The sequence below is a fragment of the Sabethes cyaneus genome, chromosome 3 (genome assembly GCF_943734655.1).
Source record: "Sabethes cyaneus chromosome 3, idSabCyanKW18_F2, whole genome shotgun sequence".
Taxonomy (NCBI): Eukaryota; Metazoa; Arthropoda; class Insecta; order Diptera; family Culicidae; genus Sabethes; species Sabethes cyaneus.
In genome coordinates this window covers 142,990,544-143,017,836 of record NC_071355.1, presented here as the reverse complement: position 1 = coordinate 143,017,836, position 27,293 = coordinate 142,990,544, and the positions used below count along the sequence as shown (strand labels likewise).

Below are 27,293 nucleotides of genomic sequence, written 5' to 3'. Positions count from 1 at the left end.
CCTAAAAAATGCATAGTAAGGGTTTATTCCACTGTGTTATCTATACCTATGATTATTTCAAAATTCTTTCAGTACAAAAACTCTTCAGTGGTATCACTACGCTTCGAAGGTTTAATTACGAAAAAGGCCTATCAATTTACATGAAATGAATCTGGCGGAGAATTTTCAAAATTATGCCGAAAGGTCCCACTTGCCTCGTTTACCGGGGCAAGTGGAACATATATTCAAATTTGATTAAAAAGCATAAAATAACAGAAAATTGTGTAAGTTAATATACAGTAAGGCTGGTAAACGGCTGAATAATGCGTACCGGCAGTGCATTGTGCACGTGTAGGCATAAAATAGACCCTACAGTGGTTCAAAGCATCTTATTCAGCAACTCCTATTCCTACCTCCTTGTGGTACCAGCCGGGATACGAGCAACTGTGGTGGAGATCGTGTAACCAACCCCGGTGGAAGCCAAGGTCGTATGCTGACAGAAAAGGAGGGCTCTTTCGAGCTTCGTTGGCCCTCCGGCGAAACAGTGGGTTAGTGTAGCAGGCTTTGCAAGCCGTCACCACGAAAAATACTAAAGCACGGAACGAAGAACAAATAAATTCTTACTGGAACAAGCAACAACATTCGGTACCGACGCCAGCTTCGGTTAGATCTCGCGCGGCTGAAGCAGAAAGACGTCGCCGCAAACTACGAGCATTCACTCGAAGCTGCGCTGCCGGAAGAGGACGAGCTGGACGAAGCCCCTCTCGAGAACTGTTGGAACACTATCAAAACAGCTATCAGCAGTGTAGCGGAGAGCTCCATCGGGCATGTGGCCCGGAATCAGCGGAACGATTGGTTTGAAGATGAATGTAGGAGGGTGATGGATGAGGAGAACGCTGCGCGGGCGACCAGGATGCGCAGTGCCACACGTCAGAACGTGGAAAGACACAAACAGAAGATGCAGCGAAACCAAATCTTTCGGGAGAAAAAGCGCTACCTGGAAGAGCAGGAATATGCAGAGTTGGAGTGGCTGCATCGTTCTCAGGAAACGCGAAAGTTCTACCAGAAACTGAACGGATCCCGCAAAGGCTTTGTGCCGCGAGCCGAAATGTGTCGGGATAAGACTGGCAGTATTCTGACGGACGATCGTGAGGTGACCGATAGGTGGAAGCAGCACATCGACGAACACCTGAACCAGGCGGAGAACCATGGCGGCGGGGAAAGCGATTTCGACGGTGTAACAAACGGGGAAGAGGTGCCAGCCCCAGCGATAGGCGAAGTTAAGGAGGTCATCATGCAGCTAAAGAACAACAAGTCAGTTGGAAAAGATGGCATCGGAGCGGAGCTTATTAAAACGGGACCAGAAAAGCTGGCCGTTTGTCTACACCGACTAATTGTTAGAATTTGGGATACGGAACAGCTACCGGAGGAGTGGAAAGATGGGGTTATCTGACTGATCTATAAAAAGGGCGACAAGTTGGACTGTGAGAACTATCGAGCGATCACCATTCTCAATGCCGCCTATAAAGTGCTGTCCCAAATCATTTTCCGCCGTCTATCACCAATTGCGAATAGATTTGTGGGAACTTATCAAGCCGGCTTCGTCGAAGGTCGGTCTACAACGGATCAAATATTTACATTGCGGCAAATCCTTCAAAAGGGCCGTGAATATAGAGTTCCCACGCATCATTTATTCGTCGACTTCAAAGCCGCATATGATACCATCGACCGGAAAGAGCTATGGAAAATCATGGACGAGAACAGCTTCCCCAGGAAGCTCATCAAACTGATTAAATCTACGATGGATGGTGCACAGTGCTGTGTTCGGATTTCGGGTGGATTGTCAAGTTCATTCGAATCACACAGAGGGCTTCGTCAGGGTGATGGTCTTTCATGCCTGCTGTTCAACATAGCGCTACAAGGTGTTATGAACCGAGCGGAAATCAACACGCGGGGCACGGTATTCAACAAATCTAGTCAATTCGTCTGCTTTGCCGATGACATGGATATTATCGGCAGAACATCTGTGGCGATGGCTAAACAGTACACCAGACTAAAGCGCGAAGCAGAAAAGATTGGGTTAAAGGTAAATACGTCTAAAACAAAGTACATGCTGGCCAGCGGAACCGAGGCCGAACGACACAGCTCTATGGCGAACCCAGTATCCAGAAGGTGGCTAAAGCTGGACGGACATGATGGACAGGGCATGTTGCAAGAATGCCGGACAACTACTCTGCAAAGATGGTGTTCGCCTCAAATCCGGTAGGAACAAGACGACCAGGAGCGCAGCGAGCAAGATGGTTAGACCAGGTGGAGCGAGATCTGGCGGAGAGTACTCGGTGTCCGAAGAATTGGAGAGCGGTAGTCCTCAAGCGAGTTACATGGAGAAACTTTGTTCAACAGGCTTTGTCTTAGGACGGCAAGCCACCTAAGTAAGTAATATACAGTAATATTAAAGAATTGCAAGAAGCAATCAAAGACAATATTTGTACGAATGGTTCACCAAAAATAGCGTAACAAAATCAGATCCCATCGGGCGAATTTATAATTTAAATAAAACACAGATCGTAAGCAATTACGCTGTAATGCATTATTGTAATGAAATGATCTGTTTGTTCAACCATGCCCAATTCGGCAGTGCTACTCATAAGGGATAGTTACGCTATAATAACCACAACACTTTATTGTTTCAATTCCAGTTGCAGATTAACAGCGGTTTTTGGGTGTCTCGGTGCCTCTGTAATCTATAGTCTCTGTACTTGACCATTCTAAAAGGAGTTGCGTTACTTTTGCTTTTAGACCGATTGCAGTTGCACAAGTGGCTGAGAGACAAGATGACGGGGAGGGAGGTCCACCGAGGAGGGATTTATGAAAAAAGGCTTTGCATAAAAACCTACGCGACAGAAGAGGTAGCTGAATGGGAGTTGCCAACAGGAGGGGGAACGAAGAACGTGAATATGAATGTATGTTCCGTCATAACTCCGAAATGCCTGGACGGTTCTTCATCAAACATTGTGCACATGACCGAAGCAGTGCAGGGAAGTTGACAAAAGGATGGTGGTTTTTAACAATGAGGGAAGGTCCAAATCAGTAAAAAGGGTTACGTTTCTGCTGCATTTAGACCGGTAGCAGTTGTGCAAGTGATTGTAAGAAAAAAAAGAGGGTTTCATCTAAGAGGCAAACATGAATAAGACTTTGTTTCATTTCCGTTCCGTTCCGTAGGGTGGCCATTAACAATGGGGAGGTTATAAAACGGAAAAAAGGCTTTGTGTCGATTTACAACAACAGAAGGGGTACTAACAAAGGGAGTAGACACATTCAAATGAAGAATAGATTGCATTATGAGAATTTTAGTTACAATAACAGATATACAAGTGACTGAGAGACAAAGGGGCCCCGAGTAAGATCGGGTAAGCAGCTAGTATTACCACCTTTTTAAATTCTTCGCTAGTTGCTACGACGGGCGCACGCGCGGTAGTTTTCCATATGTTTTGTTGCTGGAACTGACACAGATGGTTTTGAAAAGTTTTTTTTTGAAATTATCTTCAATGCGCTTCTGCGACAGTTGCCAAATTTCATTTTATGGTTAACTGCGTTCGGGATTCATGGATATAGGCTACATTTCCTAAACCCGTTACATAATGTATAAGTTAAGTTGGTCACATAATCAACTGCTTGCTTCAATAAAAAGGCAGATTCACTAGCATGAAAAGGACGCCAATCGATAAGCCTTTTACGTTCAGCTCTCTAAAAATGTGACGTCCGGAGGCAGACAAATTTAAACAATTTGTTTTTCTTTAGTTTGGAGTGAAACGTGGGACTAACGACCGTCTACGAAGACGAGGACTGGCAGATCTACATTAGATCGCAGCAGCCATGGATGGAAAACGTTTTTTAACTATTCAAAAAATGTCTTCTGTGTCATTCACCCAGAAACGTTTTTGTCAATAGGCCAGTCAGCTGGCATACTTCTGACGCTTTCAGCTGGTAGGCGTTATTTATATGGAAACAACACCATCGGCGGTGCAAGAACACCTGCTGCACTTGCTGAAAACAACACAGTGTAACACTCTATTTCCGAATTTCCATTCGACGCGTGAACAAAAACGTATTTCTTTTGTCGGAACAAGACGAATAGATGACTCATCCATGTTGAAAATATGACCCGGATTGTTTAAAACATGTTCAAAACCAGCCTGTAGGATATAACCTTCAGCCAGGAGTATCCACTTCCGACGAAAGTTGTTCTATCAATAGATGTGAGATAATGTACCAACGATGTTTTTAAACGTCAACCGGGAATCCAGCCATGGCCATGTCAATGATCCATTTTTCATTCCGATGTTCGTCCTGTTTAGTTAACACTGATGGTCTTCCCGGATTCAGCCACCTTCGCGTTGCTGTTAGCGGAATTGTTTTTTACCATTTGCAGTGTTGGAAACGTTGCTTTTAATCAGTCTGTTCTCAATTTCATTAGTAATTTCATACTAACGTAAAATTAAACAAAGCAAAAAATAATATCAGAATTCTAGTGCCTTAAAACAATGAAAAATTTAAATAAAAGAAAAAATGCGCAGAATTAGGTGCGGTTACGGTATACTGATTTCTTGGTCTGAATGTAATAATACTGTGTTTTTGTTTGGTATATATTGGGGTGCACTTTAGAACTACGAGAATGAACATTAACGAAAAGCGGTTACGTTTCGTACGCTTGAAAATCATAGAAAGCCATTTTTCGTAAGATTTTAGAAGATATCTGCCTTTGAACAGAAATTTTTCTATGCCTTAGGCACTGGCAATAATGACCATCTCCTCAACCAATTAAATCGCTATACTGTAAGAATTTATTCGACACTGAAGTCTTGCATGAAAACCTGACAGACGGAATATTTGAGCAAATTGTTGCATTTGAAAAATGTCTAGCATTATCGACGTCAATCCAGCGCTCGAGCCCCTAAGCACAGACTTCTGGTCTTCGAAGGTAGCGAACAAATAGTTCTAATATATATTAATTCTAAGTTTAAAAGTAGTTCACATTAAGTGTCACGTTTTCCATGAAAATCAAATTACAGCAATCCCCCCAATAAGGACGCTAATAGGGACCGCGTTAATGGAAACCGTGTTAATGGAGTCTATGTAGCATATGGGAATTGACTTAATTGGTTCCAACACGGAATAACTCGTGATCCTGACCATATAGACGGTTGGTGTCTTTGACAAAGTTGTTCAATACATCAACGGGCTTTCATTGGATTATAGTATTGCGGAATTATCTCACTACGTGGCGCTAGCGTATATGTAATATTTTTGTATAGGCTGTATCTCGCACTGCAGGCTATCTAGAAAGTTGCGGCCTTCGGGAAGGTTGCTCAAATGACTGCCACCTTCAAGATGGCATGGAAAAAGCGCAGAACTGACTCACTACGTGGCGCTAGTGTATATGTAATCCTCTTATGCAGGCTGTATCTCACGCTGCTGACTATCTAGCAAGATGCGGTCTTCGAGAAGGTTATTCATATGACTGCCACCTTCAAGATGGCATGGAAAATATTGCAGAATTGTCTCACTACGTGGCGCTAGTGTATATGTAATCTTCTTGTGAAGGCTTTATATTGCGCTGCAGTGAATACAAAATATCTGTTACAACCATGCAACCAATTCACATTCTAATAATAAGTTTAATAAAGCTTAAACAAATTTGTAAAAAAGTTTATGCCCTACTAGCACAGTTGTTATAAACTAGTTGTGGTAACCGATTAATGACTGATTTCAGTCATAAATAGGTTGCATCAACCAGAAGTGACAAAAGTGTGTTACTTGCGTGTCCTGGTCTGGAAATTTTTTTGAAGAGGGGGGCAAGAAAAAGATAATAACATCAGACCTTCAATAGCTAAACAAAAAAGAAAAAACCAGTGTTTATTTTTCCATATATTAAAAATTAAATACAAAAATTTTGTACAGTACTTAAATTTTTGTTGAAACCTAACAAACCAAAATTTTTCGACTCATCCTGGTAAGCATCCTGGTAGAGATGAACCAGTTTGATAATAGTGGTTCAACGGTAACCACGAAATAGTATCGCCCAGAGGTGGGGCTCCACAATTGCAAATCAATGCTGTCCTTTATGTTTATACTATTATGTTCAGCATGCGTGTTTTTAGAAGAAACTCGTATATCCCCCACAGTCCTCGCAAAAATAATCCATCGGGTTAGTCTACCATCTATCCGTAAATGCTACTTCCTAAATGGCCAGAAAAATCCCAGCGTCATTTGAATAATCTTCTCGAAGACCGCAATTTGGTATACAGTCAGCAGCGCGTGATACAGCCTGCTTAAGAAGATTACATATATGCTAGCGCCACGTAGTGAGGCAATTCTGCAATATTTTCCATCGCTTCTTGAAGGTCTCAGTCATACGAATAACCTTCTCGAAGACCGCAGCTTGCTATATAGTCAGCAGCGCGTGATACAGCCTGCGTAAGAAGATTACATATATGCTAGCGCTACGTAGTGAGGCAATTCTGCACTTTTTTCCATCCCTTAAAGGTCTGTCATATGGATAACCTTCTCGAAGACCGCAGCTTGCTATATAGTTAGCAGCGCGAGATACAGCCTCTATAAAAAGATTGCAAATATGCTTGCGCCACATAGTGAGGCAATTCTGCAATATTTTCTATCCCTTCTTGAAGGTCGCAGTCATGAATAACCTTCCCGAAGACCGCAGCTTGCTATATAGTCAGCAGCGCGAGATACAGCCTGCTTAAGAAGATTACATATATGTTAGCACCACGTAGTGAGGCAATTCTGTAATATTTTCCATCCCTTCTTGAAGGCCCCAGTCATATGAATAACCTTCCCGAAGATAGCAACTTTCTAGATAGCCTGCAGGACAAAAGACAGGCTGGTTAAGAATGTTACATATACATTAGCGCCACGTAGTGAAGCAATTCTGCAATATTTTTCATACCATCTTGAAGGTGGCAGTTTTATGAATAACCTTCCCGAAGACCGCAACTTTCCAGACAATCAGCAGCGCAAGATACAGCCTGCTTAAGAAGATTACATATATGCCAGCGCCACGTAGTGAGGCAATTCTGCAATATTTTCCATCCCGTCTTGAAGGTCGCAGTCATATGAATAACCTTCTCGAAGACCGCAACTTGCTAGATAGTCAGCAGCGTGAGATGCAGCCTGCATAAGAGGATTACATATACACTAGCGCCACGTAGTGAGTCAGTTCTGCGCTTTTTTCCGTGCCATCTTGAAGGTGGCAGTCATTTGAGCAACCTTCCCGAAGGTCGCAACTTTCTAGATAGCCTGCAGCGCGAGATACAGCTTATACAAAAATATTACATATACGCTAGCGCCACGTTGTGAGACAATTCCGCAATACTATAATCCAATGAAAACCCGTTGATGTACTGAACAACTTTGTCGAAGACACCAACCGTCTATTAGGTCAGGATCACGAGTTATTCCATGTTGGAACCAATTAGGTCAATTTCCATATGCTACGTAGACTCCAATAAGGACGTTCGACCGCGTTAATGGAATCACTCGAGACCGTCCTTAATGGAAACGTCCTTATTCGAAACCGCGTCATTCGGGGACTGCTGTACCTACCGAGAAAGAAAAACGACAAGGTATACAGCCCTTAGGGTTGTACGAAAGGGTGACGGAGGACTTGTTAGCCTCTAACTGCTCAGTGGGGTGGGGGGGGTTTGAGAGGAATTTATGTAGCTTACCGGTACAGTCACAACAATGCTTATTATCACCACGTAACTCGCGCGAACACAGAAACGGATATCGAAACAATATGCAAAGTTTAACCAAGGGAAAAACTTACCAGTTCAATTGCTGCTGTTGAAAGGCTAAATAAAATAGAAAAAGCAAAATTCTCAAAAGAAACCAAAAGAAGAGGGCTGAATACTCCTTTCGAGTTCGGTAAGCGGAAATCAGGGAAGTTAGTGGCGGATAATATTGCTTAAACCCAAAGTTATAATCACTATTACAATTTTTATTGTTCCCTATCCCGAGAATTCTCACGGCCTTATTAAGTGTACTTGCGCGCATTCGTTTTGGTGTACTAGAGGGGCTAGCGGTTGCTCCTTCTTCTCTGCGGTCTTCCCTCACCGCCGGCAATGGTCAAGCCGGTAGGACTAGGCTGGACTAAGCAGCCGAAGCACACGAATCCACCAGGGTCTGTACTTCCCGGCCACCGATTTATTGACGTTCCGGGGATGAATGATTCTTTACCTTGAACGATGTTCGTAGCTTCGTGGTCGTAATTTTAGATGCGGATGCGGTGTTCTTGTGTTGCACTTTTGGTGACTGTCGAAGAAACGGTCCAAATTTCTGGAACCAAAACACAAAAGGCCCCTCCAGGACCTACGAGCGCATTAGATATCTCACCGTACTAGCCCTACACCTATTTCCCCGTACACCAGCATTTTTATTTAAAAATGTTTACCTTTTGTTTTTTGCTACTAACAATCACTTGTCTTCTCGGATATTGGATTACATTGTACTATCACAATAGCTATACTTAACAAACATACTTTTACAATAATATTCTTTTAAGATTGCACAATTAACTTTGACTTACTTTTGAATTTGAACAAAACAACATTATCTTCCGTCACAATTTAATTTTAAAAACTGTACAACTTTAAAAAAATCACCGTCGCGCACCTGTGTTTTCTTTTGGATTGCAAGAAAGAATAAAGCTTCATTTTACGGATTGGCCTTTTTAAAGCTTTTCAAGTTTAAAAGCGGGATATCCGAAGCTTCCCGATTTTAAACAACCTATTGAATTGGCAACAATCCTCTTGGTTAGCACCCTGTGGTATTGAACACCGTGTTCGTATTTATCGACGTATCTGTGGGCGTATTAGTGTCTGAGTGGTCCGTCCATCCATGGACTTGGAGGGTTACCACCCTTACAGTTGCAAATCGGGGTGGTGATAGTAAGCAAAGTTTTCCTACTGAGTGACTGTTCCGCCTAGAAGACTTGGAATATTATCACCCATATAGGTGACTGTATGCCGTCTCGGTAAAGTTATCCCGCCTGAGTGACCCTTCCATCTAGAAGATTTGGAGTGTTATCACCCACACAGTTGATAGCTTATCCGAGGCAGGTTGTTAGCAATGAGAGACATTCGCATCAGAGAAAACTTTCCCCTGTAAACCATCCCTCCGCCCAGAAGACTTGGAGGGCTATCGTTCACACAGCCGACAGCTTACTCAGATGTGGACTTAGGGCTTTAGGATTAAGGAAATTCGAGCAGGTTGAGATCTTAAATTGGCAAAGCTAATTATTTAAAATTTGTAACCGAAAGGTTACAATACCCCATCAACCCTCTCTTCCTCTGAGTTATTCATCAATTCTAATTTCCTGTTGTATCGACTTGTTTCGTTTATGTTCGAGTATGGAACATGTTTTGTGCAACGCCCAAATCATTTTCATCCCCCTTAGTACATTTTGGTTCTATCTCTAAGTTCTCACTTTCCTTCTACACTCATGAGCAGAAGCAAAAGAGCTCACACCAATACTCGCGTAAGGTAATTATCAGATAGCAATAATGAAGGCACGCATCCAACATCGTGGACGCTACATTTACTTAAAGTGGTTATTTTGTAACATTCTAATATTTAAGGATAAAAAAAGGTATTCCTAACAATTTTTATGGTGCATCAGCTTTGGCAAACTTATTCGTATGTACTCTGATCGGTTATAGTATCATTTGGCGGTTTTTCTAAGTTTGCTGAGGGATAAAAACTATTAAGATGGAGTCAATTTTTCTCAGGTAAACAAACGTATTTACAGACATACATATAACATTTAAGAATCGTTCCTTTTTTCAGCTAACCAAGAACTAATAGGTTTCATTGATGTCCGGACTTTTCAACGGTAAATAACGGTTTCACTTTTCTACTAAATTATGCTATTTTCGTATACTATTAAATTTCAAATTTCTATTTTTCAGGTTTCAAGTCTGCCGCCGAAAACACACCCCTGGGTTGTTGAGTAGTATTCTCATTTCCCTTCTCCGCTGCGAAGAAGCAAAAGAGCTCTCTCGAATACCGAGGCCCTGCCCCTGTCAAAATTATTCTTGAGTGTTCGGTGTCGTTCGCCTGTTATCAAGACATGCGGTTTTGGGAAATTCGCGATAAATTGTACAAAAGTGAGAGTTATTTGGGGGTAATTGAGTCGAAAATGCTTCTTACATCCGCGCGCGCTGGATTCTATTCGAGTTAAAAAGGAGGATATCTATGCAAGCCATGAAAAAAGGTAATTATTATCAAATACAGTTTTCCTTTGTTGCATGCCTAATCTCTTGTTTTTTTTCAGCGTTATTAGCAGGTGCATATCCACCGGGTGCATCAGTGAAGTTTCTCGCTCAGCGCTACTATTTTGGAGCTGAATGATTTTGTTCTTCCCTACCCGGTTTTAGATCGGCTACCGAAAAGACGCCAATGGGCTTGCCGGATTCATTGGCCAGCTCGTAAGAACTTGTGCCAACACGGGCGAGAACGGTACAAGGCAAATACAGGGCATCTAGTTTTGCATTATAATTGTCCACTGCCGATGACTGCCGAAAATTTCGTTTCCACACTTTCTGGCCGACAACGTAGACCGGGGCTGGATTATGGGAACGCAAATTGTAGGTTTTAATGTTATTTTCATGTGCTTTCTTTAAATTCTTGATTACGATCGAGTAAATATGTTTATCTATCTCCTCCTTCCTCTTAATCCTTTCCTCGTCTGACATGTCTCTTTCATCTTTATCCATCCGGTGTTCGTCCCCTTTTGTAACTATTTCGTGTCCGAACAAAACCCTATACGGCGAGAACCCCGTTGCGGTATGAGGAGTGTTATTTAGGCAATGTTCAATTTCCGAGACTCGCGTGTCCCACTGTTTTTGGTCCTGCTTTACGTAGGAACGGATACAGGCATTAATCGTTCGGTTTAACCGCTCGACAGGGTTCGCTTGACTGTGGTGACGGGCGTTGGCCCAATGTTGTACTCCATATTTCATCAAAAGAGTTTTCATTTCTTTCGAGAGAAAAGTGCTAGCGTTATCGGAGATTAGATATTCTGGAACCGAATATTTTCGGAACCAGTCCTCTTCTAAAATTTTTGTAACCTGCGGTGCTGTTATTCGTTTGACAGGAATCAACAAGCACCACTTTGAGAATAAATCCATTATCACAAACAAATGCGCATATCCACTCTTGCTCCTCGGCAATGACTGTATGAAGTCTATGGCAATGATTTGGAAAGGCTTCGTAGTAAGTCGTTGCCTACCAGGTTCAGGCAGCTGAGAGCGATTGGAAGGCTTAATTTGTTGACAAATCGAACATTTGCGTATATATTCTTTTATGTCCAAAGCCATCTTGGGCCAAAAGTATTTTTTTCTAATTCTCGCTAAGGTTTTCTCCATCCCCAAATGTAAGCTATCATCGTGTTCTTCAACTAGTATTTTCTCTATTAAGTTTTGTGGAATACAAGTTTTCCAGGTGAAACGATAATCAAGCACGTTATCTGGGGCAAAAATAAATTTCTTAAGAGTGGAGTTTTCTATTTTATAATCTTTATATTTTTCAGGGTAAGCATTAACCTTTTTTAATATATCTGAGTACCAGCCCGAGGTGGCTTCTATTGCCTCTACTGACCGCGATAACGCATCGGCTACGATATTCTCCGAACCTTTACGGTGCACCACTGTCATGTCATGCCGCTGAAGATCTATGCTCCACCGGCATAAGCGGGATGATGTGCGCCAAGTACTTCGCATAATATAGGTTAGAGCGGAAGCGTCCGTGTAAACTGTGAATTTGGTTCCTTCGATGTAACATCTGAATTTCTCAATTGACCTGAGGACTGCTAGTCCTTCCTTTTCGGTAGCGAAATATCGTTGTTGGGTAGTCGATAGCTTTTGCGAAAAATATGCAATTGGCTTTTCGACTCCGTCTTGAGTTTGCGTTAGAACTGCAGCTATTGCACCATCGCTCGCATCGCAGTGAATGGCAAATGGTAGTGAAAAGTCTGGATTGGTAAGTATGGGAGCACTTATTAAAAGGTTTTTTATATTAGAAAAGGCGGTTTCCGCTTGTTCATTCCAATGTAAGTTTTTCGGTTTATTACGTAGCAAATCCGTTAAAGGTTGTGTAAACTCACTATAGTTGGCCAGAAACCTCCTATAGTAGTTACACATACCTAAAAATCTTCTTAAAGCACGTAAAGAATTTGGCCGTTCGTAATTCACAATCGCGGATGTGATGACCCTTAAGCCTGCAGTTGAAACAGTATCCCTCTTTGGGTGGCCGGTAAGTGTTTAAGAGAATATTCATTCCTGCCGGGTCTTGCTCTGATCTACTATCTTTTCCACTTTCTCTAATCGATTGTATCTCATCATCCGAACTTCGCGCCCGTGAGTTAGAATTATAAAAATGACGTGTTTTCTGATTCCCGTTTTCCGATCTACGACTTTCTTTAGGTCTTGTCCCAGTGTGAACCTCGTTCACCTGGGCCATTCTATTGCGCGGGTTGCTATCGTTCGTAGCGGTTTGGTATTTATACCAATAAGTTGCATCTAACCGTCTCCCGAATCGTTTGAGATCCGCGAGATTATCGATTTCCGTGGAGACCACGTGGCCTTTATAGTCCGCGCGCATGTTTCGCATCACAAAATCGTACTTCTTCCGCTCGGTCAACGGTTTTGTACACGCGTTAAATATGGTTTGCATAGCTAGATAATACTCTTGGAATCGTTCGCGTGGACCTTGCTTGCGAGCACCCGCGCGTATTTCACAAGCATAATCGTGGTCCGGACTCAAAAATTCGCGTTTTAGCTCTTCTTTAAGTTGTTCCCAGGTTGTAAAATCGTCGTTTTCTACTCCTGCCATGTACCAAGTTTTCGCGGCACCGCTGAATAAATGAATAGCCGAACGGAGTAGGTCCTTATGCGACATGTTTTCCGATTTCGCGTAGAACTCGATTTCTTTAAGAAATTTCATCAAAAATTGACCATTATCCGCCCCATCGTACTTTAACCTCCAGTCCGACACTGGCCTACCTTTACTTGCTTTATTCAATCGTTTTCTATCTTTCAACTCGCGGCGCGATTTATCTGAAGACCACCCCGATTCCGAATCCGTCGATTCTTTATCATTACGTAGACGGGAAGAATTTCGATCTTTCCGTGGGGAACGAGTTCTAACCTTTTCTTTACGAGTGATTTGTCTTCTACCACCATTGCCTTCTAGTGACTCCGGTTTGGAATTAGTATTTTCTGCTGCACTAAATTGTAACATTCTCTGTGTCGCCCACATTTGCATTGGGGGTGGTGCGAACATCCAGGGATATGCACATGCTTGCATGAACGACTGAAACATATTCTGATTTGGTAAATAATTCTGCATATGATTTTCTACTGATTTTAATTGCCTTCTATTAGGTCCTCCCGGAGTGACGAAGGGTACCTCCTCTTCATTACTAGACGAAGCCGTTTTGTTTCCGAAATCAAGATTATCAGGATTAATTTGTAAATTTGACATGGACTGGTTAATCTGACTCACTATTTCTTGCTGGCCTTCCGGTGAAAAAATAGAAAAGAAGCTATTGTAAGTTCCGCGAATGCACGTTTCCATTGTATCGATATCATTGAGGTCTTCCTCATTATCCGTATTGTCTGTTAATCTTTTCAACCGCGCGAAATAATGAACTAATCGCGTTTTTAATCCTGCTCGTGAGCCCTCATACCTTTTCCTATGTGAAAGACAATCTTTGATTTGTTTGATATTTGTATCTATGACCGAAATCTCATCTCCCACAGTAGTATCTAAAAGGGTAAAATCTAAATTTGCACAAGCATTGTTTTTTTCCGCTTTTAATTTTTCTTTAAGGCGTCTTGTAAGAGCCGAACGTGTTTCCACCGAAGTAAAATCAATTCCCCGTATTTTAAGCTCATACTCTACTTCATCTCGTTCCAAATGGTGGACGAGAAGATTTTTATACTGGAGATCGAATTCGATATCCATTTTTGTAACGGTAAATTATAAGCAAAATTCGTGTGGAGTACGAACAGATTTTAATCAGGAAACTGATTTTTACCCTCTCCTCCGGGGTGTTTCTAAAAATGAAAATTGTTGACTTTTGTGGGTTTTTATATGTTGGGCGCCAATTTGTTAGCCTCTAACTGCTCAGTGGGGTGGGGGGGGTTTGAGAGGAATTTATGTAGCTTACCGGTACAGTCACAACAATGCTTATTATCACCACGTAACTCGCGCGAACACAGAAACGGATATCGAAACAATATGCAAAGTTTAACCAAGGGAAAAACTTACCAGTTCAATTGCTGCTGTTGAAAGGCTAAATAAAATAGAAAAAGCAAAATTCTCAAAAGAAACCAAAAGAAGAGGGCTGAATACTCCTTTCGAGTTCGGTAAGCGGAAATCAGGGAAGTTAGTGGCGGATAATATTGCTTAAACCCAAAGTTATAATCACTATTACAATTTTTATTGTTCCCTATCCCGAGAATTCTCACGGCCTTATTAAGTGTACTTGCGCGCATTCGTTTTGGTGTACTAGAGGGGCTAGCGGTTGCTCCTTCTTCTCTGCGGTCTTCCCTCACCGCCGGCAATGGTCAAGCCGGTAGGACTAGGCTGGACTAAGCAGCCGAAGCACACGAATCCACCAGGGTCTGTACTTCCCGGCCACCGATTTATTGACGTTCCGGGGATGAATGATTCTTTACCTTGAACGATGTTCGTAGCTTCGTGGTCGTAATTTTAGATGCGGATGCGGTGTTCTTGTGTTGCACTTTTGGTGACTGTCGAAGAAACGGTCCAAATTTCTGGAACCAAAACACAAAAGGCCCCTCCAGGACCTACGAGCGCATTAGATATCTCACCGTACTAGCCCTACACCTATTTCCCCGTACACCAGCATTTTTATTTAAAAATGTTTACCTTTTGTTTTTTGCTACTAACAATCACTTGTCTTCTCGGATATTGGATTACATTGTACTATCACAATAGCTATACTTAACAAACATACTTTTACAATAATATTCTTTTAAGATTGCACAATTAACTTTGACTTACTTTTGAATTTGAACAAAACAACATTATCTTCCGTCACAATTTAATTTTAAAAACTGTACAACTTTAAAAAAATCACCGTCGCGCACCTGTGTTTTCTTTTGGATTGCAAGAAAGAATAAAGCTTCATTTTACGGATTGGCCTTTTTAAAGCTTTTCAAGTTTAAAAGCGGGATATCCGAAGCTTCCCGATTTTAAACAACCTATTGAATTGGCAACAATCCTCTTGGTTAGCACCCTGTGGTATTGAACACCGTGTTCGTATTTATCGACGTATCTGTGGGCGTATTAGTGTCTGAGTGGTCCGTCCATCCATGGACTTGGAGGGTTACCACCCTTACAGTTGCAAATCGGGGTGGTGATAGTAAGCAAAGTTTTCCTACTGAGTGACTGTTCCGCCTAGAAGACTTGGAATATTATCACCCATATAGGTGACTGTATGCCGTCTCGGTAAAGTTATCCCGCCTGAGTGACCCTTCCATCTAGAAGATTTGGAGTGTTATCACCCACACAGTTGATAGCTTATCCGAGGCAGGTTGTTAGCAATGAGAGACATTCGCATCAGAGAAAACTTTCCCCTGTAAACCATCCCTCCGCCCAGAAGACTTGGAGGGCTATCGTTCACACAGCCGACAGCTTACTCAGATGTGGACTTAGGGCTTTAGGATTAAGGAAATTCGAGCAGGTTGAGATCTTAAATTGGCAAAGCTAATTATTTAAAATTTGTAACCGAAAGGTTACAGACTATATCATATTATTAGATCAAAGACTAATGTAAACTGCATTTCTGGCATTTGTATGTTTATAAGAAAATGTGAGTGCCATTTTGACGTAGGACTACGACTTTGTTTACTATACTGGGACCGGGTAGCACTTTGTGAAAACGAAAATAGAAGTGTAACGTTGGAATGAAAGATTTCAAATGCTAATAACTACTAGACTACTGCACGAAACTGATCAATTTATATGTCTTTGGAAAGATAAAATGATCAACAATTTTATGGAGGGGGGGCGAGAGAGCAATCTTATGGACGGCGTAAGAGGGGGGCTCCTATACAAATGAAACACAAATTTTTCTCAAAACCTTAGAACTAAACTAGCAAATGGTACCAAATTTGGCATGTGGGGGTTTCAGAAGGCAAGATTTTTTTCTATGGTGAATTAGGACCCCTACTCTCTTTAGAAGGGGGGCTCTCATTCAAATAATATACAAAATACTGATGCTAATAATGGTTTGCGAACGATTGTGCGACATTTCCCCAGAAACCGAATCTCGCCTTCATGAACACAGTTTGCCCGAATGAAATACATATTTTCTCAAAATATTTTCTATTTTTCGTTGAATTGAATTTTTAAAGGCACTAGTTTTCCGAAATGAATTTCCTGGAATGCTTCAAATGTTGTTCAAATGAACAAGATGTTTTTAGAAATAAGTGATTACAGCAATACAACGATATAAAGCAACTTCATTTTTATTTTCGCTACGATATATCGACGCAAAAACGAAATTTATTCCCATTTGAAAGAAATTTATTGCAAATGAAAGGGGAGCCTTTCAAGGCGTTAACTTTTAAATTTAATGATGATTGATCATGGTTTGAAAGATACATTAAAAATGTGAAGAAGCGAAGTGTGCGTAAAGATTTTGTTGATTGAAAATCGAAAATCTAAATAACAAAATTATATCATACCTTACAAAACTTAAAAGATAGAAATGATGTCGTACGGTAGCAATGATAGGTCACACCACAATGAAAGTTAATTCAGTTGTTTTCATTAATTTGGAAAAAAATACGTTATCGAAGTTGGTTTTGTTGTGATATTAGAAGACCCCTTGATATAGGTTGAGAAACAGCTTTGAATCGAAGATGCTCTATATCGAGGTATTACAGTACTTTCAAAGAACAGCAGTCGTCAAATTTTCTTCAGATATGGACTGAATTTCATATACTGCTAGGACAAAAGGCTGAAAAAATTAAAAGTCAGAGACTTGAAGTGAAGTGTTAACCCTCTCTGTCCCATGGTAGCACAGGTGATCCATGACTTGCGATACTAAAATCAGTCGGTAAAATTTGAGAGGCTTTAAAATATTGATATTTCTATCCTAGAACGTAGTAGAAACCTTGACGTATCAGCTGGATAGTTTTGCTTTACGATTTGCATATTAGTGACTGGTTTAGGTGACGAAAAATTGTAAACCACCCAAATACTCTTGGGACAGAGAGGGTTAATATTTAATATGAAAAAAAAAAAACATTTTTGTAACACAGTAGTCTATAAAATAGTTGTTGCTCATGTGGATACATCTGAAAATTGGTGATAGGACCACCTAGTTCGGGTCGGGTTCGAGCTTGAAAGTTTTAACAGGTATCGGGTTGGATTTGGTCGAAAAACAATATTCGGGTTCGGGCTTGGCGAAAAATCAGAGGGGTTGTGTACAAGACACGACCGCATATGTAGGTGACGCAGGACTACGTAAAAATTTCTTTGTACTGGTAGTAGCATGTATCCATGCATGTAATCATTCTTCATGTATACATACTATATGCAACATAAATACATGCTACATGCGTTATATGTAACATTTATTAAAGCAGTAATATTGTATACGTCTACTGCTCAATATATTTCAGTTATTTCTATGTGCATTTGGAAACAATTTAACAAAATCAAGAACACAAACTATTGCTGCCGAAATTAAAGATTGTTTTTATTACCAATAGTTCCTCACGTTGAAGGGATTTCACCAATTCGATCTCATTTTATCAACAGCACATCTTTTCACTACACTTCCAATGAAACGGCAAACATACGCTTCCGTACAGAATTGCATTATAACCGAACACTATAACTGTAGCGCACTTTTCCAACGCAGATATCACCTAGGTTTAATCGTCTCGTCGTAAAGAATTTGCGATCTGTTGGGAGTATGGACTTTCGTCATTTTTTTTTTATTTCCCTAACACAGACATTAAATTGGATTGGAATTGGATTGGATTGGTTTAATCGCGTTCGTAAAAAATCTTGTTGGAACGAGGGGGCTTTGCCACATTTTCTGGCGTACTTTCCTTGCACAGATGTAAAATTGGTCTTGGTTTAATCATAATAATTGATTCCATAAACGCCCCATATGGCTATACATAACATTTTCGAATTTTGCTTGGCTGAGGTGTTACAGTTAAATAAGTAAAATCGGTGCACTGAGCGCAGGACAACCCTGCTTAATTTTTACCTTTAATGCGACAAATGAATAAGTTACTTACTTTTTTCCACTCTGACGTTTCCCGCATCGGAGGGCCTCTCGCATTCAGCGAATCCCTTAAGGTATGCCACAATTTGTGGGAGTTTTTTTTCATCTGCTGTTTTTAGAATATTTCGCGCGAGATCCGGATGATCTTCCATAAAACGGGTCAATATTTCTACTTGATTCGAATTAATGCTTAAAGCATTTCGTGTCGATTCAGCAGCCCTTAAAACAAGATATGTTAGAATAAAAACAAAACAAAAAATATTTTCCATGCTTACATCATTCCGTTTTTTAGCCGAAGAAGATAATACTTCTAAAATCGAAAATTGCGCTGGAGCGAATTGTTTTTGATTGTCGACCGATTTGTGTTTTCGATAATAAAAATACTCGATCAAATGTTTACGCAATGCCAAATCTAGTCTAGTACCACCTTATGTCATACTCGTTTTCGAGCTCGAATCGAAATCGGCAATGTCAAACGTGGTCGAAATGAACCAAAATCACTCGAAACGAGATACGCAATATCACCCCTGGTCTATACTGTGAACTGTGAAGTAAGCTGTGTATGACGCTTTCTCCAAACATGCTCTGTATAAAATCAATACTGTATTAATGACATCAATTCTTAGCGCATTGGTTTCTCTATTACTCTATTATTGTACTCAATTGTGACTAAAGTAATTTGAAGCATAACGCTTTAATCGGATATTCTGAACAAATTTCCAATCACTCGATCGAACTTCGGGAAGACATCTAATACAAATTATTAGATGAACAACATTCCAAGAACATCATATATGCACTAGTTTCAAGTAGTGGTGGACCAACAGATGGCCAACCATCAGGCTTCGACTGACTAAACAAGTTTGTCATGGTATAATATTCATCGGAAGTAATTAAGTCACTTCGTATATGGTATGTAGACTGTAAACTATAATGTTTACAACCTGAAAATGCATTATGAGGTGCAACGCTAATTGGTAATTATTGGTTAATTGGCGACCCTTGCTATTAGGTTCCTGGCTGCCCAGCCTCGGTCGGAAATCCGTCGGCCTCACTACGGCCAATTTACTTGGATCGTTAATAAAAAGCTACAGATGACATTCTGAAATGCATTACTAACTTAAACCATTTAGAAACAAATTATTCAATTAATTACAGCACCAATTCGTAGAATGAAATAAAAAATAGTGAAAATAGTTTTGACTTTTCTTTCATACAAACTTCATATTCTACTAAAGCAAAGCCTAGGTGCTACATTCCGTTATCGAAACTTGACCTTCTGTTTTTATACGACAGACTTCGCAGTCAGCTGTTAGAGTGCAAGACAATTGCAGGGCCAGTTGCTACGATCCTATTGACTCTAACAGCCTTTCTCAGTCGAGATTCGAACATACGACGACTGGCTTATTAGACCAGCGTCATACCCCGAAGCCAACTAGGAGGCATCGCATATTCATATTATACTAAGACGCTCAAAAACAAACTTAGCTCCTATTCGATTATGGCACACGTGTCAATAATCATGTTTATTTGAAATAAAATTGACATTCCAGAATATCTTATCTTTTCCAATACTAATTAATTCAAAACTGTTCCGGTAGGTCCTGTAGGTAGGTATTTAGTTTGGAAAGTAAGTTAACAGGGGTTTGATGCTAATTTCCGTTGCAGTAAGGAAAGCCACTTCAATTTTCATCATTTCTTGGATTTTAACGAATAATCCAAAAGTTCTTGTACTGATTTGAGTCAAACAGACTTATCTTTCGATCCGTGCACTTAATTTTACCAAAAGCGATTATCGCAAGCGAAAAAGCAGAGCTTTGGGTTTAAACGTCTTTCGAAAACTTGACCCTTCCTTATCAACAGCCTTCGCAGTCGGCTTTTAGAGTACAGGATTATTACTGGGCTTGTATCAATGATCCTACTGTCCTCTTGGAGTAGCAGCAGTAGCAGCAGCGGTATGTAAAGGCCGTATCCCACTGACGGTTGCCGTTCCGCTGCCGTTCCATTCCGCTGTTCGTCAACCAATCAGCGCACAGCGGTTCACCGCTACCGGTCTTGTCAGAGAGATAGGATTGTTTCTATTTTTTCGGCTACCGTTCTTGGTGCGCTGCAGCGGTAGCAGTGTTGCGGTATTTAATTCGATAACTTTTATATTGATAAAATCAAATGAAATGAACTGTCGCGTACGCGTTTCAAATAAAATATTTATATGCACAGTCTAGTTGTGTTGTTACATTTTGTACAATTAACTGCAGCTTAGTTAATAAGACTCCTAGCATATAAAAGTTATACGTATTGTGCATAAAATATGAAATGATCCAAAAATATTATTTGCAATGCACGACGGATGTTTTGGCATTGAAACAGTAAATGAAAATTGCATTGTTTTGGCTTCTATGAAAGATGGGTTTCATTTAGATTTCGTATTTATGCCATTAAAGCAAAGTTTTTTAAATAGGGTTTGATTAGAAAAAACCGTTTCAAACAAGTAGCTATATTTTTCCTGCCAGGCGAGCCAAAATTAGCAAGCAAAATGAATTTTTTACACTTCGTTTACAATAAAAAATAATCTTTTTGAGCTTTTATCATATTTACACATGCAGGTTTAGTTATTTTTTATAGATTCAGATGGAAATAATCAATTTGTCAAACAGTTGCATATAATTTATGTTTAAGCTCATCAAAGTCGGATGTAAAATGTAGATGTCTTCAAGTACTTAGTGAAACTGTTACAAAACGATCTCTCGAGCAATTTTTTAAAGAAAATATAAGTAACAATAAGAAATTCGGTTCGCTTCTTTGTTTTTCCGTTCATCGCGGTGACGAAATGACTTGAACGTATATGCTATGCGTGAACCAGTAGCTGGCATCATAAGTTATCTAATCGGAAAGAAAACTCCAACATAGTGAAAAGAATTGTATCGTTTGTTTGAGAAACTCCACAAACGCCATTTGAAATGAGTCAATTTTCATAAACTGTTGACAGTTTGGAATCCTCGAGTATTCCTACAATATGTCTCATAATTCTAGACAAAGTTAGTTCCACAAACCCATTTTAATTTGGGATTGGTAATATTTTGAGAAAATCAGTTTTTGTTGTTTTCATACAATTGGGTCAAACGCTCATGTAGGATTTCTTAAACAAATAATTCAACTAGGAAATATATAAAATACCGTATGTATATACATTGATGCGCATATCTGTGAGTTCTCGACGGGGGCTTGACTGTCAATCTGCAAATGCTAATTTAACTGCGATGTTCCCGTATCAAAATCATGAATCAGAAAGCACACACACACACAACATTCGGAAGGGAGTGATGCTGAAAATTCTGTCAATAGATTGCTGACTTTTATCTTACATACACCCCGCCTTACTTAAGAAATTGATTATAATTCTTTAGTACAAAAATGAAACAAAATACGTGCTAGAGTTACTGATTATTGGACAAAAAATGAGTATTTAAAATTATTGTGCCTTGCAGCCAGTGCTGGAAACTCTTTTTTCCAGTAGGAATATAAATATCATTGGAATAAAAATTCATTGATAAACCAAGCCACTGAGTTTCGATGTTGCTGTACATTCGTTTCGAAAAATTCATAATACGTTAAAAAAGTCAGAGCTGAATATCATTTTCAGTTCCATGGCAGTGAATATGAATATCAGTTTCAGCACCTTGCACTGAATATTTATATTCTAGTAGATTGGGACGCAACAGATTGCAGTGGGCTTTGTGATGACAACTTACTTTAAAGTTGAGATAACTTTTTGTGCGGTTTGCGTTGAAATCAAACGTTTATGGTGAAAACAACGCTTAGTGAAAATATCAACACCTCGAGATGTAACTTACATTTTTGATACTGAATATCATTTTTCTTTTCGAATTCGTTGATACTGATATTTGATATTCAGTTTAAGAGATGGAATAATAATTATCTGTTGCAATAATATCGTGACTGGATATTGAAATTGATTTTCATGCTGATAAATATCAGCTACATAGGGTGCGAGTTGATATTCATTTTTATGAGTATCAACTGATAATTTTAAGCACCGCTTGCAGCAATTTTACAAGTTCATATTCCATTCATATTTTAATAATAATTATCCTGTACTTACCAAATACATTGAAAATATGCTTTTTAAACAAGGAGGGGTGCGGTGGGAAGGCAATAACGAAAAACTGATGGTTCAAATTGCTAAATTGCAAACATGTGCAGAAAATAACAACGCGAATCATTTTCGCGTGGGAGTCTAAAAAGATGAAATCTCCGCAATAATTTACAGATCTCTTTTTCCTTAGGTAATTTTTTTCCTGTAAACTACTGAAAATTGTTTTCTGCGAGTATACACGACGATTTATCCCAAGAAATCTGTAAAATATAACATATTGTGCATAGATATCAGCCAGAACGATTTGAAATTAAATATTCTTCTACATTGACAGGAAAGAACAGTTCAATTCTGATCTATAATAAGTAAACATATTGCCCGTTTCTTTGGTAACAAAACGTGCTACTCACTTTTTTGACAGTTTGAAATCGTCGCAAAAAGAATCTGCTTGTATGTAAGTTATAAGTATATATTTTGCTTGTCTAGCACGTAAGCTATTGAATTACTTAACAAAATAAACGATGTTTGCCCTCATGACGATTCTGGCGACGGTTTTGTCCGCGACGATTATAATTCACCGCGTACGAAAGGATGTGAAATAAGCAATACATTCTCATCTAATTGTCGCAAAAGAAGCACGGGAATGACACTAGTTATTATCTACAATGTTGCTGAATAAAATTTGCTGTATCTTTTGTATTTACGATGATACAATGCTAGTACCTCATTAGTAACTAGATTAATGTTCACTTATGTTCTAATGAGCTACTAGCATTGTAGCTACAAAAGATACAGCTAAACTTTTTCATCAAAATTTTAGATAATAATCAGTTCTACAAATGCCCCATATATAACTTTGTCAAATTTTGCTCAGCTGAGACGGTACTATCAACTGAATCAAAATTGAGTCAGTGATTGGACCATACCTGCTCAGGCTAACAACCTCGTCGGATGTGCCGAAGTTTTAAATTTGGTTTGTTTGATTTGGTTTGAGCATCACGTAGCCAATACCAGGCAGGCAGCCAATGCGAAATACCGAAATATACCGTAAACGTGCGAAAGCAAACTTATAATTTCTTAAAAAATGACTAAACAATTCTTTCACCATGCTGATTTATCTTTGATGTTTCCGGATCTCCTAGTTACATCGAATAAATTAACTACAGTCAGCGGTCTGCTTTTAATTTTGATCGAATTTCGCACCGTATCGTTTTTGTTTATGATGAAATCAAAAGCCTGAAGAAAGATGAATTTCCTTTCAAATATTCATGTTTTATTGTGAAATTTCCGATCATTGTCGGTTAATCGCGAAATGCGAATGCAGCATTCAATTCGCTTCTTGCTGCAAAATATAGAATTTTCTGTGCATTTGGCTACTCTGGCCATAAGTTCACACAGACAAATGCGCTCTGTCGTCAGTCGCTCTGATCAAACGTGCAGCGAACAAAGAATAATGGGTGACAACGGTTGTGCAAATGTGATTGAAAACGGAAAGGAACCGGACCGCTGCAGCGGAGCGGCAACGGCTAGTGGGATACGGCCTTAACGGTCGTCTGTGCCTGGGAAGTCAAGCTATTACACGGAAAACGTATGAAAAAATTTTAGGTTGAAAGTTTTCATTAGTTTTCACTATTCAACGGTTGGAAAACAATCTTTCATGAATGCTATACAATTGCTTCATATTTTATGAATCGTACGGTATGCGAAGCATCAAGATCTGTTTTAAATTGGAAGAGCTTTTAGGGTTCAAAATAGTTTATTCTTTCGTGACGCTGATTTGAATCTAAACTTTGGATTGACACCCTGCCTCAACGTAGTTCTACGTCAAAGCTTGTTATTTAGAAATCATCCTGTTATAAATTTGTTATTTTTGATCGAGAAAACTGTAAATTTAAAAACTGCTCGATTTTTGGTAACATGTAATGTTCGGGTTTGTTGCTGAAAAGAACTCTAGAGCAACACGTGAAACGGGACCATGTGGAAATGAGATTCTCTTCGTATCTCCTCTCTTATGCTTATCACGGCGACATAAATGCATTTCAATGTAATTTTTCTTGATCAACAGCTAGCTAGTAACACCAGCAAACGTTTCATGCAAAACTAATCCGCGGAAGAGGGGAGACACGAAGAGGATCTCTGATTTGCACATAAGCCCTTTTTGCATGTTGCTCTAGAACTGAGTTGTGTTGAATAAATCATGAACCTTTTCGGTAAATCCTTCATCGTCAGAAACTACTCAATTTAAATTAAATAGATGGCGTGCTGTAGCTGTAGCATATCCGAAGATTTATTGCAAATTGTCTTCCTTGTTACAACAACCCCTCAGAACTTTTATTGTTGTTAGCTCAGGTTTCATCGAATGATATTCTGCAGCCTATCCGAAAATGTATTGCATAAACGTTTCCTGCAAATCCTAAAACAAATCTACAAAAGGTTTCATTAAAACCTGCGAACAAGAGAAATTTCAATAAAGATAGCATTTCGTAGTGACTGATGTCCGTGTTCGAAGAGATAAATGTTTCCTTGAATTAAGCAGTTTCACGTGAAATAGGTAAATGACAAAATTTGAACCTCCCTGATTTGGATGGAAATTTACAAACGTGTTTGATAGGAGGAAATATACACCTTCCACAGGTTTTGGCGCCATTTTGATTCAAGACTCATTTTTTAAAAGGGCATATTTATTTTCAAGTGTATTATGTTTGAAAGATTTATATCAAAAACTATCGATTGTATAAAAATTATGTCTAAGCAAAAGTTGTAGAAAATTGGTATTTGAACATGAAAAAAATATGCACTGAAAAAAATATTTTACCAATTTTTCAAAAATTTGAAAATAAAACTTAAAATCAAGATATCAAAAATATAAGGTACCCCGGGGCATGTGGGACCTAAAATATGCATAGTTAGTGTTTATTCCACTGTGTTATGTATAGGCCTATAATTATTTCCAAATTCTTTCAGCACAGAAACTCTTAAGTGTTATCGTTTTTTTTTTTTTTTTGTGATGGCCCCAGACCCTATATGGTCTTTGCCTCCACCCCATACGCATCTTTGGAGTGGGAGGGACGTTTATCTCTTGGATATTTAAATATAGTTACTTCACATATTGTTGCTTATCTATTTATCAGCCATACTACTTGTTGCATCACTCTCCCGCGTATGTCCATCACAATACTATTAAATTCTGATAATCGTATTTTCTATGATTTCATATAGATTGGGCTACCATTACTTTTCACCTGTCTCACCTTCGCAAGCAACAGGACCATTACTATTTCACCTGTCTCGCCTTCGCAAGCAACAGGATATTCCTTAGTAAAAAACGGTTCTGCCTTAGCAGACTATAAAGTGAATGACTCGACAAGTTCACAATAATCGTTGATTTAAAATTGGCTTTTCACTGTTTCAATAACCATGCGTTTGAACTGGGTCAAATTCGTTGAACATTTGGCTTCCTGTGGCAAACTATTGTATATTTGAAGTCCTTTATAGAAAAGCGACCTCTGAGTCGTCTGTTTCAAAAAACGAGGCAGTCTAAAGTCAGAAGCACCTCTAGTGTTGTGTCTGTGTATATCTCTACCAAACTGTATTTCTTGTGTAAGATATTCAGGCAATATATCAATTTTCATTTTATGTATGAACATCAAGCTGTTATATATTATTCTTTGTTTCACTGACATCCATTGGAGCATATCTAACATAAGATTCGTTGATGTTAACCGTCCACATCTGAGCAATAGTCTCATTATCTTATTTTGCAACCTTTGAAGCCTTTGCACTTGCGTATCTGACGCCAGCAACAGCACCGTTGCGCAGTAATCAAAATGCGGCAATATAACTGATCTTACATATGTTAGCTTGGACCAAAACGTTAGATATCTGTTTATCCGACACAGTACTCCATACTTTATGGCAATCTTTTTTATAACGTAATCCACGTGTTCAGAGAAATTAAGCTTTTCGTCCACTTGTACTCCTAGATACTTAGAAACAGTCACTCTTTCTATTACCTCTTCGTCTATTTTGAGTTCAACATTCTGAGCAAATTTTTTATTTCCTATAATCATCCACTTTGTTTTCGAAACATTTAAGCTTAGTTTTTTCCGTTTCAAATACTCTGCGATCTGCTTGAGGTCAATTTCAGCATCTCGAATTGCCGTGTCTAAGTTGTCACTGGCCCAATAAATTGTGGCATCATCTGCAATCATCTGTTTCAGGTTTCCATGTCTCAAGCAAGTTTTTAGGTCATTGATGTATAAAATAAAAAGTAAGGGTCCTAATACGCTTCCCTGTGGTACTCCCAAATCATTCCTACGCGAATTCGAAACAGCGTTTCCGTATTTAGTCCTTTGACTTCTATTAGAAAGATAACTGTTAAACCACTTCCAAACAGTTCCCCGTATCCCTACGTTATGTAAAAGATCTAACAACTGCGATCTATCAATTGTTTCAAATGCTCTTTTGAAATCCAAAAAAACAGCTACAGTGAATTTTCCTTTTTCAATATTAGTCTTCCAATTATGCAAAATCAGATTTATAGCCGTTTCTGAGGAATGACTTTTTCTAAATCCTGACTGCTCAGGTATTATAATATCCTGAGAATTGACAAAACTCATTAATTGTCCTTTGACAACGATTTCCAGTGTTTTCTCTTGGAGCTCCAATATATTAATTGGTCTATACTGCGTTGCATTCTTTGTATTACTCACTTTCGGAATTGGGACTATGGTTGATTCCTTCCATGCACTTGGCACCAAACCCGTTGATAGACTAGTGTTAATAAATCGCAATAGTATGTCATTTCCAAAAATGCATCCTTGAACACTCTGGTAGACACATTGT

At 39.4% G+C, this 27,293-nt stretch overlaps 1 protein-coding gene and 2 long non-coding RNA genes across 4 annotated transcripts in view; 1 reads left to right on the top strand and 2 right to left on the bottom strand.

Annotated features, from left to right (window-relative positions):
• LOC128742190 (SWI/SNF-related matrix-associated actin-dependent regulator of chromatin subfamily A containing DEAD/H box 1 homolog) overlaps positions 1 to 19,125 on the bottom strand; it is a 236,345-nt gene extending 217,220 nt beyond the window's left edge. Inside the window, exons 1-3 of one of the 2 annotated variants that reach the window (XM_053838458.1) lie at positions 18,981 to 19,125; positions 18,610 to 18,919; positions 18,348 to 18,553 (exon numbers count right to left, since the gene is read on the bottom strand). In XM_053838458.1, coding sequence (XP_053694433.1) covers positions 18,348 to 18,553; positions 18,610 to 18,614 — 211 coding nt within the window. In that variant the 5' untranslated portion in view covers positions 18,615 to 18,919; positions 18,981 to 19,125. Of the gene's footprint in view, positions 1 to 18,347; positions 18,554 to 18,609 lie in introns of both variants that reach the window. The other variant, XM_053838457.1, reaches the window with a different exon arrangement.
• On the top strand, positions 7,349 to 15,808 carry LOC128742192 (uncharacterized). The gene is made up of 3 exons (XR_008412247.1): positions 7,349 to 9,889; positions 9,966 to 10,270; positions 10,331 to 15,808. It is a non-coding gene; the product is annotated as an uncharacterized LOC128742192 (long non-coding RNA).
• Positions 7,676 to 10,709, bottom strand: LOC128742193 (uncharacterized). Its single transcript, XR_008412248.1, has 3 exons — positions 8,585 to 10,709; positions 8,450 to 8,518; positions 7,676 to 8,367 (listed from the first exon to the last, which is right to left on the bottom strand). It is a non-coding gene; the product is annotated as an uncharacterized LOC128742193 (long non-coding RNA).
• Positions 19,126 to 27,293: the final 8,168 nt, after the last annotated feature.